This window comes from Thunnus albacares, chromosome 20 (assembly GCF_914725855.1).
Source record: "Thunnus albacares chromosome 20, fThuAlb1.1, whole genome shotgun sequence".
Classification (NCBI taxonomy): domain Eukaryota; kingdom Metazoa; phylum Chordata; class Actinopteri; order Scombriformes; family Scombridae; genus Thunnus; species Thunnus albacares.
The window spans coordinates 14,656,507-14,668,447 of record NC_058125.1 but is presented as its reverse complement, the minus strand read 5'-3'; the positions used below and the strand labels follow the sequence as shown (position 1 = coordinate 14,668,447).

The following is an 11,941-nucleotide window of genomic DNA, read 5'->3' as shown; positions in this document are numbered from 1 at the left end:
ATACTATTTGGGGAGAGAAAAAAAAAAAAAAATGGCGCAGTGGGGGCCCCCTAGCGGTGATGGGGGCCCTATGCACATGGGTAGTCTGCATATAACAAGAAACAGCCTTGATGAGTACACAACCAGAAAGAATAAATTTGCAACATTGGATTGACAGGAATATAATTTATCTTGCAGATTTACAAGATGATGAAGCTCAAATTCTCATTTATGAGGAATTTCTCAGATATGAAAACCTTTACAGTCACTTATAAAGAATATCAAATGGTAATAAATGCTATTCCTGGTGGAATCCTTCAGCTAATGAAATGCCACTCTGAGAGGTAAGAGTTACAGGCACTTGAACCTTCTTTGTTAACAGAATAAATATTAAAAGTCAAATGTACAAATAAACATGTAAGAAATTTATTTTTACAGCAAAAGGAAAATTACAATTTTAATTTCCTCTAATTTCATTTATTTAATGATTCATCCTGTTTATAGCAAATGAACATAATGTCTAGTATTCTAACTTAATAAGGTTACTTATCTATACTGTGTGTATATGTATATATACATTTGTGCTTACTCCTGCTGCTTTGACACTTCAGTTTGTCTGTGTGAGATCAATTTATCTCATTTAATCTTAAGACACTAAGGTGTCACTAAGGTCTTGAAGGTAAATATGCCATTATTTGCCTTTCTAGTTTCACATCAATTAATTTATTTTAGTTTTGTACGACCTTAATAGTAAGTGTAGCTTACTATACTTTGTCTGACATTAATAATACAAACACAATGACAACATCCTTGCTGACCACAGTTAATGCAGATCAATTTGACGCTATAAACTCCGATTAACGTTGAACGCACCTCATTGACTGCTTGAGGAAAACGCCCTTAATTTCGTCTACAGTCACTTTACCTTGCGGTAATTGCAAACATTAATAACACTAACATGTAGCCTACTAAGATAGATATATAAATATATTCGCTACAGTAAGGACAGAAAATGCTCAGCAATTTTTATGTTACTGGAAACGATTAGCAATAAAAGCAAATGAAATATAAAACATACTATCAGAGGTCAATGTCTGAACAAAAAAAAGCACAAACATGTCAATTAAAATCATCCTGACCTTTTGACCTTTCTGCGGTTGAGGCCACTGCGCATGTGCAACACTTTCATCTCTTCTACCAACACGTGCACTCAGGTAAAACGTTGACCGTGTAACATGAATTTTAAAACCATAAAATATACATCTATAGATTCTTATTTTGGTCGGCATCTAGTTGTGCTCCGTAGTACACAATTACTTAAGTTTCTTGCAGCAATTTTTGCTAAATTATAACCGTTTTTATTAGCTAGCTAGTTAACGAGCTAGCCTGAAGCGTAACTTTACATGACGTAGCTGTTTCATTACCATTAGCTATAAGTTAATATGATAAAAATGCAGCTTTTTTCAGTGTAAACAAAACTTTTAGCACTTTGCATGCCGTCATTAATGTTATTCATATTTTAATAAACTGTCTGATCTTATATAATTTGAATGATATTGACAGCTGCAGCTATGAAAAGTTCATTTTCCCCCAACTTGGTTCGGCCTAACCTGCCCTTGAGGAAACCATCATCGAGCCCCGTGTCTCTCTGCGCCGCATCGCTTCCGAGACAGCTCATCATGCCCGCTGCAACACCTGAGCGGCTGGCGTTAAGCGCCATTGGAGACGGTAAATCAATGCCGCCATTATCAGATAACTAGCCTGCGAAATTTTGCATGGCTATACCCAACAAACTTTTAATTAAAAGCAGTATTTTAATCAATGAAGATTTTGTTTGCAACTAAATGTACGTTAGACCATTTATTTCAACAGTTTAATTTCCCTTTTTTTCTTTTTTGCAGGTCCCATTAATTCACCAACCATTATGGATAAAGCTGCAGTATGTATCAAACTTCATCTTTTGCAAAATGAGTGTGTTCTGTAAAAAATGAAAGCCCTCTCCTCAGTGCTTTTTTTTTTCTTGTCTTAACAGGTGTTAGGATCAATGCCACCAGCACTGACTGTATACTTCTGCAACTACTGTGGTCAACAAGGTAGTACTGTCAACATTAAAGTCACAATACTGCATGAAGTGGTACATAAAGTTACACTTTTTTATTCCAGCCAGAGGCTCCACACCTGGTAAATTCACTGATTAAAAGATGATGCTCTTGGCCGTAACTGGCAATAGGTTTCACAGGTCTGTGGCATATTATTGGGGTACCTCAGTGCTCGTGTACCTGCGGATGTACAATTGAATGAGTGTCATACAATAATACAGTAATAATACACGCATGTGAGGATTTTGTCTTCAGCTCATGTGCTGCTATTCCAGCTACGGCAAGATGTTTTCTGGTGCTTTATGTGTATCGATGTGAACTGTTTAATGTATGATGATACAGATGGGTCAGTGAAAAAAGAAAAGTTACCATATATATGTATAGATTTTAATTAAGACATGACATTATTGTACATGTCATATCACACATTTTCTTGTGGTTATTTTGTCAGCGTCAGCAGTCTTATCAATGCAGATTAGGGGCCACTTGTTGCTTTGTATTCAAAGTTGGTGCAGTAAGCAGTTTCTAACTAACCAGTGTTCACTTGACAGGGAATTTTCGGTGCAAGCGCTGCAAGAAGACGCCTTACTGCTCTGTGGTGTGCCAGACGGAAGACTGGAAGGCACACAGACACTTGTGCAAGCCCGTTGATCCAGAACCTGCAAAGTAAGCTGATTCAGTGACTGTTAGCCGTCTTTGTGCTGTATAGTACTAACAAAAAAAGCCTAGAGTGGAATTGGTACAATATATATCCAATAAATGGTGTGTAATCTCTTGTTTTTATTAAATTGTAGAGAGAAATCAAAGGACGCCACTGCTTCGTCAGTGATAGCAGATAGCCTGGTGGAGTCAAAGGTAATTGGAATACTATGACGATCCCCCATATGGAAGTAAAAGTTTCAAGCTCTCCATTTACATAATTCGAAAAAGTCTTGTGAAAGAAAAGTAGGTATCGTAATCATTGGGTTACCTGTTTATTTAAGCACGGTGATGCATCCAGCCTCCAGAGGGTCTATTTGAAGGACTTGCATAAGACTAAAGTCATTAAGGAAGCAGACATGCAGGTACACACCCAGATTGCCTTAAATCTGAAAGACTGATCTTTTTTGTGTCGTTAAATATCAAAATCCAACATGTGTTTGTTGTAACTGTGTGTGGTTTCAGGCAACAGTTGTGGAGTTCTACAGTCCCAGCAGGTTTTTTCTCCTCGCCCAAACCCCTGAGCTGCTTGAAGCTCTGCAAAGCATCAGCACAGAGCTTCAGAAAACCTACAGTTGCCCCTCAGTGACGACACATGTACCTTGTGTCGGGGAGGTTTGCGCAGTACAGTTCTCCTGTGATCTGGTGAGCTTTTTCAAACAACATGACAAGAGACACAAGTTGTAGTATGCACACCGTGTCACGTTTTTTGCTCTTCTGCACTTCCTGTATTTTTTTTAATGTGTAGAACTGGTACCGAGGCCTGGTCAAAACTCTGGCTGCCGACCAGAAGACAGCCAATGTCCTTTACATTGACTTTGGCAATGAGGAAGATGTCCCTGTGGACAGGATCAGACCCCTGGCTGCCAATTTGCAGCCATTTTGTCCATGTGTGAGTGCAAATTCACACCATACATATTGGTTGCATTTTATCATGTGCCCAGTGTGTCTTGATATAACATTGACTTTAACAGTCTATGGTCTCTTATAGCTGGCATGATGACACTAGCTCTTGAATCTGTTCCCTTTAGGCAATTGAGTGCTGTATTGCTGGGGTGGTACCAGTGACTGGCAACTGGTCAGGCGAGTGTTGTATTGCAGTGAGGCAGCTGTTGACCGGTAAGGCTGTGACCGCGACAGTGGTGGAAACTCAAGAGAATGGTCGCATCCATGTTGTGGACATCCTGCTTTCCATGGGTAGGTTATATAGAGTTTGGATTGCTAATAATCACGATTCATTTTTGAGAGGTGAAGTATGATTTGTGATATGAATGCACAGTTAAAAGAATTGCTAATTAAAGTCTGGAGTCAAAGTCAGCGACGTTCTTGCTGTTTTTTTTTTTTAGGAAAGCAGTTAAGTACGTTCCTGCTTGAGCAGGGCTATGCAGCAGAGGAAACAGTCAGTGTCACACCAACTGAGCAGGAAATAAGTAAGCCAGCTTCATATGTACTTTCCCAGCTTATCTCAAATCGGTCTGCGGTTTCAGTCATCTATTTTGGCTTCCTCAGATGCCATGGTGAGCGCATCCTTGGAAAACTTCAAGCGTCTCTCCGATGGGAAGGATGCCAACACCTGGGCTCAGCCGCCGGAGCCACTGACACAGGCAGTGGGCGACTCCTTCACCGTTGTGGTCACCCACTTCCAGTCACCAAATGAAATTGTCGTGCAGAAGGTGGAGAACGCTGGTAAGTAGCATCTCTGGACCTCGACAAATTGGATGATATTAAGAGTCAGAATTATTTACCAAATCCATTTTAAGGATTTTGGTGAGTAAAAATGCAGAAAGCCAATAAATCACTTGTTCACTGCCTTTTTTGAAGTATTCCCTCCTCTGATGGTCAACTACCACAAAATATATTCTCACTTTATGAGAGACACTAATGTCTGAACATTGCTTTAGTCTTTTGTACATACAGCTTCCTCTAAAATTTCCCTTAAAAATATTTTATCCTGGCATTTTTTTACAACTTAAGAACGACACACTCGCAATAACACATCCATTCATTAACAGGAGTGATTCAGGAGTTGCAGTTGAAGCTGAGGGAACACTGCTGTCAGGTGCCGGACCCCCAGAACTTCAGACCAGCTCCTGGCACTGTTTGCTGTGCCCAGTTCTCAGGTACATCACACATGAACACTTGGAGAATATATCACCCTGTAACACATCGCGGTAGAGTACAATATGAGAGTTTATTCAGTTAAAATAAGATTTTTTTGCAGTTTATTGTTTCAAATAATTACTTAACAAGCTTGGTGACAGTATTGCAGCTAAACAAGTCAATACAAGACACATAAGATTGTTTAATCCATCCTCTGACCTCTGTGTGATTCCTCCAGAGGACAAGCAGTGGTACAGAGCTAAAGTGCTGGCGTATTCCTCAGAGGAGCGTGTGTGTGTCGGATACCTCGACTTTGGTAACTCTGAGGAGGTGGATTTAGGCCAGTTGCGACCTATCAGCACTTCACTCCTGGCCCTTCCCATGCAAGCTATGCCTTGTGGTCTAGCAGGTAGTATCTATACTGTGACGCACATTTTTAATGTTTAGAAAGTTTTTTTTGGTTGTTAAATTACTGTATGTATTTGGTGGCTCTATATTGAAAACATGTATGTATTGAAACTCACGCCTTTCAGTCTCTCTTAAACAAGTTGTCTTATACACTCACTCAAACATCTGTCATCGGGGTCCTTTCCAGGGGTGCAGCCCGTTGGGGAGAGCTGGTCAGAGGACTGCCTGTTGGCCCTGCAACGAAGGGTATCAAACAGAATACTGCGCATTGAGATCCAGGGAGCGCACGATTGCAAGGCCTTGGTGGCTATGATTGATGAGGCCAGTGATCCTCAGGCCAACGTAGCCGAGCTGTTGATCTCTGCTGGTTACGCGGCTCCTGCTCCTGTTAACACCAGCGGTGACCAGCAGGCTGACCAGGCAACTGCTGCTCCTGCAGAACCACATGGTGGGAAATGTCTGGAATAAATCTTACAAAATTTACATGCAGTCCCAGTTGCAGGTTTTTTTTTTTAAACTGGGAATGAAAATATCAAATTTGATCTAAAACATCAGAAATGATCATTGTCTTGAAGTGAATGGTTGTTCCTCTTCTGGGAAGTGTGTGGATTTTACAAGATATTTAATATTAGGCTACTGTTAGTTAATTGAAATGTCAGTTGATGCTCTCTGTGGCTGTTACATCATAAATCTCAAGTTTAGTCACAGTTTTCTTCACTCAGTGATGTAAGCTTGCAGCTGTCTCAGCCATCACCTTGGTTATAAAGCACAAAATGTAATTGGACAGACATCTGTATGTGTGTGATGCATGTTTTGTGTTGAAATGTGCTCTTCAGTGTCTACTCCAGTCCGTGAGCCCCTGTCGTGGTCTTGTGCTGAGCTTCCCAGTGAAGGCCAGACAGTGGCGCTGTTAGCCAGCGTCGTGGAGAACCCAGGAGAGTTTTTCTGCCGCATTGACAATCCTACAGGTATTGATGTTTCTTCAGTCTAGAGAGCCGTTGTTACTGGTTTTTGACTACAAAAAAGTTGGACTGGCTGATGAGTGTTAGTAAGAGTTCATGTCCAGAAACAATGCTGACTGTTATTATTGCTTTTCTCTCCTACATTTCAGAGAATGTTAATCTTTAATCATCCAAATATTACAGCTGGTCATCAGTGACATACTGTATGCTTCACTTTGTCTTCTGTCATATATTTTATGGACACAAATTTATATTGGCCCCACAAAATTACAAGGACAAGTGGACTAATGTTTCCTTTAATGCAGCAAATTATTTCTCGCTCTTCCAGAACGCTTCAAATATCTTTAAAAACTACGGAAAGCACTGCAGTGTATTATGATGTACCAAGTTTCTAATTATTTCAGACGTCCACACAAGATTTCACTTTAGTTTATTTAATATTTTTATGTCTCCGTCAGACCACGAGCGGCTGATAGAGCTGGGGATTGAACTGAAGCTGCATTGTGAGGCAGATGTCTCACCTTGCGTGCCCAAAGTGGGAGAGCCCTGTTGTGCCATGTTTCCTGGTGAGACCATCTAATGCACCACTGGTTTTGATAAACACTGTCAGCTCCTAAGACTGTTACTGTGGCAAGTTATTCTTTGGTTCAAACACATTTTCAAACACATGGTACAGTGTCCTAATGACTTTAATCAGATGACATATGGAATGATCTTTTTTCTTATTTGTTTTGGGTGATTTTTTTTTTTACATGATGTGCTTTTTGCTCCCCAGGTGATGGAGCCTGGTATCGTGCGACGGTAAAGGAGCAGTCTGAAGATGATGTGGTGGTGAACTTTGTGGACTACGGTTATAGCATGAAAGTGGAAAAGAGCCACCTTAGATCCATTACACCCCAACTCCTGACACTCCCCTTCCAGGCCATTCGCTGCTGGCTCACAGGTTGTGTGTGTGTATGAGAGCGAGAGACTGTCAGTATGATAAAGAGAGTGAAAGTTAATATGACATAAAAGCAATTTCTGAAAATTGCTTTCTTATTTAGCGCAAGTTTTTATTGCATAACTCTGTCCTCCACATGTGGCCCTATGTTAAATATGTGGCAGAAATCTGTGGTATCAAAGGGGAATCAAATGATATATGATACCAAATGTGGCATCAAATGAGATCAAAATACAGTATTTCTTGGCATATTTAGAGCTTGAGCCTGAAAACCAGACAAATTTTGCACAATTAAAGATGAATGGTTACACTTTTTCATAAAAGATGGCTAAAAAAAGGGCAGTTTGGAGGTGATCCTGTAATTTGCATTAAATAAATGTTTGTTTGTTTTTAAATGTGTGTATGTTTGTATTCAGGTGTGGAGCCCCTAGGTTCAGAGTGGAGCAGTGAAGCCCTACTCTGGTTCCAGGCTCTTGTGGATGGCGAGAAGCTCTCCGCATGTGTCCGCTCCATCACTGAAGAAGGCTACGGCGTAGAGCTGGAGAGCAGAGGGCAGAACGTGGCAGCTGCCCTCATTTCTGAGCAACTAGCCAAAGCCCCCGGAGAGATTCCCAAAGAGACACATGCAAACACAACCTCTGGAGTAAAACAGCAAGAGAGCGAAAGCCAAATACCGGTGCAAGCCTCCAACCAGACAGGCAGTTCGAAGGAGATGCCAACTAAAGAGCTTACTGTGGCAGCACCATCAGGTCAGCTAGACCACCGGCATCCTTAAGACGAAATGCATCGGTTGATCATTTGAGGAGCCTGATTGAAACAGTGCGTAATTCTTTTTTTCAGCTCCGTCTTTTCCAGCGGACTGGAAGACAGAGGAGCTGCCTCTCAACGAGACCTTTCAACCTTGCATCGCAGCCGTCACTAGCCCTTCCCTGTTCTACCTGATCGCTCCCAGCCGGGGTCAGAACACTCACTCACTTCTCTCTCTCTCTCTCTAATGAGAAGATGCATGAATGATGAAATTCGGCTATGCTTTGCTGTTGTAATTGCTGTGCTGTGGTTGTATTAGTGGACCAGCAGAAGCTTCAGGAGGTGATGATGGAGCTGGCTGCCTACTGCAGCAACAACCAGGCCTCTTTATCCTCCTCCACTGTCCAGAGCAAACTCGCCCCAGGGGCTGCCTGTTGTGCCCAGTTCTCCGGTGAGGAATATACTTATTATTCATTTAATACATTGTCACCGGGCAAGTGCTCATGTAACCTTAACATGTGGTCTTTCTGTCACGTTGCCAAACACGCTGCAGCAGCAAAGTGCATTTTTAGCCCTACACTCACAATGCCCTTTCTGTTTGTCAAGTTTTCTCCAAAACATTTTATGAAGCGTCTAATTTGATACCATAACTAGAAGTAACCGGCATCTGTTAAACCTGAACATATGCAAATGGGTCATCAATGCAACTCCTTCTAAATCTAGCCACACATAATCACTATGTATATTAATGCTGTATCATTATATTGACATATCTAGACTTTTAGTAAATGCTTTCTTTTACTCAAACACACCTTACGACCAGACTTTCACAGTGAGGTAGATAAGTTTTTACATCACGTCATGGTTTACGAGGAAGTTGCATTCAGAGTTTAATAAATACTGTTAGCTTGGGGAAAACCCCGTCTTTGCTCAGGCAGTATTACCGCCACACATCCTTTAATGACTACAGGCAAGTAGACCCTGTGAGGACAGACCAGCTGATTCATCAGTGAGCTGTACTCTCTCTCTCATGAACACAAATCTGTCGCCATCAATCTCTTTTTCTTTCATTCTCTTACCCAGTTTACATGTTTGCTCTCCGACTTGTCTCAGGACCCCACCTGCAGCCGTTGCCCCCGCAGACCTAAGCTGGTAATTTGGTGTCTGCTAGTAGGTATAATTACACAGCGCGTGTGCAGCCGAGCGTAGGAGCGGCTCTTCTTTAAACACAGTATACAAGTATGAGACTATAGCCTGGCATACATTCCGCAGCCCAGCTAACAACAGGGTCTGGTCTGTTTTTAATGGAGTTTTCAGTGCTGTCTGTAGGTTCTTAGCTGGTAATGGTGCATCAAGTTTTAAGGGCAGCTCTGTGGGTAAAATCATCTCTTAAATGCTGGGTTCAAGGCTTTTTTGGAAGCCTATTTGAATGTTTACCAAATACGAAACATTTTTTTTACTGTTTGTGCACGTTGTTGACCTTACCGTGTGTCCAAACGGAACACAAAGCAAATATTGCGAAAAGTAAAGCAATGGTGGTGTAATTGTATAAAAGTCAATGGAAAGACTCAAGAAGATGCAAATATGCCTCGTTGAAAATGTTTCAACTTGAGTGAAAAATTCAAGCTCATCCCAGGGCTTATAAATGTAAGACACAGTCACACTCCCATATACGCAGTTTCTGCATCTGTTGCTAGCTAGCTTACATCTAACATCTGTATTGTCAGTACATTGGCTAATTCGGTCAAATAAACTAAGATGCAAGGTGAAAATTTGTTTTGCCCTCTGAGCACACTGAGCAGACATTTCCTCCAAAACTGCATGGAAATTCTTAGGGAGGATTTGCTTGTTTTCCAATAGTTTAACTGTATAGTTCCAGTTTTCAGTAAAACATTTAATGGAAAAAATGCACATTTAGTGAATTACTAAAGCACATTACATGAATACACAAGCAGTGAAATGAACAAAAAATACCCTCTTGAGGTTGTGACATGAAGGTACACTAATATTTTAAAATGTTTTAATTCTTAAACAGTAATATTCAATTAATCATTATTTTTCCAGCTGATAATAACTGGTATCGTGCTGTGGTCCTGGAAGTGGGTGAGAATGAGATGAGCGTCATCTACGCAGACTACGGCAACACAGAGAAGGTGCCAGTCTCCCGAATCTTGCCCATCCCCATGCACCTGCTGCAGCTCCCCTTTCAGATCACCCGCTGCACCCTCACTGGTAAGATAATAGCGCTGTTATTCTTTCTCTCTAGAATTAAAACTTAACCACAATTAACTTTTGTAATTGTCTCTGAACCTTCTCCTTCACTCTCAGGTAAAGAACTCTTTCCTGCTGAGTGGCCAGAGGAGGTGCAGCAGATGTTTAAAAGCCTGCTAACGGATGGCGTCCTCGCCACCGTCCAGTCCTTCGATGGCTCTGCTAACATCCTTTCACTCACTCTGCCCGCTGAGAGCGGCGGGGGACACGTCACTTCCATGATCTTGGGTGCACTACAGGCCGACACCAAGAGTAATCCTTGCCCATCCAGCACGGTGAAGACTGACAGCAGCACATCCACTACCAACACTACAGCCGGCCCTGACTGCCCCCAGCCCAGGTCGACACCTGAAACCCAAAAGGTGCTGGAAACAACAACGGCTACCAGCGGCCCAAACATAACCTCAGAGCCGACGCCCCGGACTCCACAGCAGAAGAAAAACACTTCTGCAGAGTCTGTCAATGGTTGGTCAAGTCAGAATTTCACAGTGCGATTGTAGAAGTCAGTTTCTAGTTTTGACTAATAAGTCTGTAAAATATTATTTATTTTTAGCCTTTTTAGGTGAAGGCACAACATGAGCTAAATATTAGCCCAGCGTTTTCTGATACTGGTGCAATTTATGGAATTGGAATGACATTATGCATGTTTTCCAGAAGATCCAGTACAGAAGATTATTGAACAAATGGAGCCACCATGCAGAATCAATACAAAGACTAATGGTATGTTTGTTTTTAAGATCATGTTTTTATATTTTGTTGCACTTCAGGCTTTGTCACACTATGATCAGTTTGTGACTTTTCACGGTGTTGTAGCATTGACTTTCATTCACTGGCTCTTTGTTTGAACTCCAGACCCTCAGACGTCTGGCTGCTGCTGTCTGAGCCTGAAGACTAAGGTCAGAGCTGGTTTCACTGTTTCACTGTTGATAGATCTTAATCATGTTCATTGACATACATTGTTTTGTTATACTTGTTAAAAGATTTTATTGTATCAGTAGCTAACACCTGGCAAAAAAAAAATTGAAACTGCAAACGGATAATAGCTGTGACTTTTCTTGCCTTTCACAGATTGACCACCTGGAACAGTTGATTCAGCTGCAGCTTTCTCTCGTCAAGCAGTTAGTGGGACAGACAAAATGATTTCTACTCCTCTTCGCCAATTTGTTCAAATCAAGTTGGTTGTTTTTTTCGGACCATATTTCTTTAACACAAGTTCACTCTGAATGTGGCCTCCAGAAACCGCCACCCAGCTTGTAATTTAATTTATTTTTATTTGTGTGCCCTCATTACAGATCTTGCACTATGTTCAGGGCTTTTATGTTTTTAACCTGTGGTTTAATTTCAGTCACTACTTCACTTTTTAGGTTTTAAAATGTTGAATGCACTTATTAGGTTTGCCTGTTAAAGTTGGCAGAAAAATCAGCAGCAAGAGGTGTTGAAACTCAATTATCCAAGTGTGTATTTGTCTCCTGTAAGTGTGCTGTCGTGCATGCTGTGCTGCCATCTGTTCCTTTGTTCAGTCCTAATCACCTGTTCAGGTGGGATGTCCAGCCTGATTGATTTTGTGTTTGACATGTGTTTCAGTTTTTACATAAAGGTTCTGTGACAATGACAGGAAAATGTATGCAGTGAAGTTATTTTGTTTCGACTGCTTAATTTATTTGGCTTGACTCTTGAAAATCATCTTGTCTGAATCATTTTAATCAAATACATACTTATGTAGATTAGTTTGGAAA

The 11,941-nt window shown here is 41.2% G+C and overlaps 1 protein-coding gene across 2 annotated transcripts; it reads left to right on the top strand.

The window, feature by feature from the left end:
- The first annotated feature begins 1,083 nt into the window (after positions 1-1,083).
- Positions 1,084-11,813, top strand: tdrd1 (tudor domain containing 1). 2 transcript variants are annotated; one of them, XM_044337909.1, is made up of 26 exons: positions 1,084-1,193; positions 1,543-1,707; positions 1,881-1,918; positions 2,012-2,072; positions 2,630-2,744; positions 2,873-2,933; positions 3,062-3,142; positions 3,243-3,422; positions 3,526-3,669; positions 3,809-3,974; positions 4,124-4,207; positions 4,287-4,463; positions 4,790-4,897; positions 5,116-5,286; positions 5,473-5,733; positions 6,122-6,253; positions 6,706-6,813; positions 7,023-7,190; positions 7,604-7,936; positions 8,028-8,144; positions 8,254-8,385; positions 9,999-10,166; positions 10,263-10,670; positions 10,863-10,925; positions 11,058-11,101; positions 11,274-11,813. In XM_044337909.1, the coding sequence occupies exons 2-26, from the start codon at positions 1,551-1,553 to the stop codon at positions 11,343-11,345; spliced, it is 3,549 nt and encodes a 1,182-aa protein (XP_044193844.1). In that variant the 5' UTR covers positions 1,084-1,193; positions 1,543-1,550; the 3' UTR covers positions 11,346-11,813. The 2 variants fall into 2 exon arrangements, with proteins under 2 accessions (XP_044193844.1, XP_044193843.1); XM_044337908.1 differs by having other exon boundaries at positions 10,860-10,925.
- The last annotated feature ends 128 nt before the right edge of the window (positions 11,814-11,941 follow it).

What these genes read in the sequence shown, in the direction of transcription:
- tdrd1 (XM_044337908.1), top strand. Translation starts at nt 1,551, where the DNA reads ATGAAAAGTTCATTTTCCCCCAACTTGGTTCGGCCTAACCTGCCCTTG. An exon ending in TTGCTGTGCCCAGTTCTCAG is followed by an intron (nt 4,898 to 5,115) that starts GTACATCACACA and finishes TGATTCCTCCAG; the next exon opens with AGGACAAGCAGTGGTACAGA. An exon ending in CATTCGCTGCTGGCTCACAG is followed by an intron (nt 7,191 to 7,603) that starts GTTGTGTGTGTG and finishes GTTTGTATTCAG; the next exon opens with GTGTGGAGCCCCTAGGTTCA.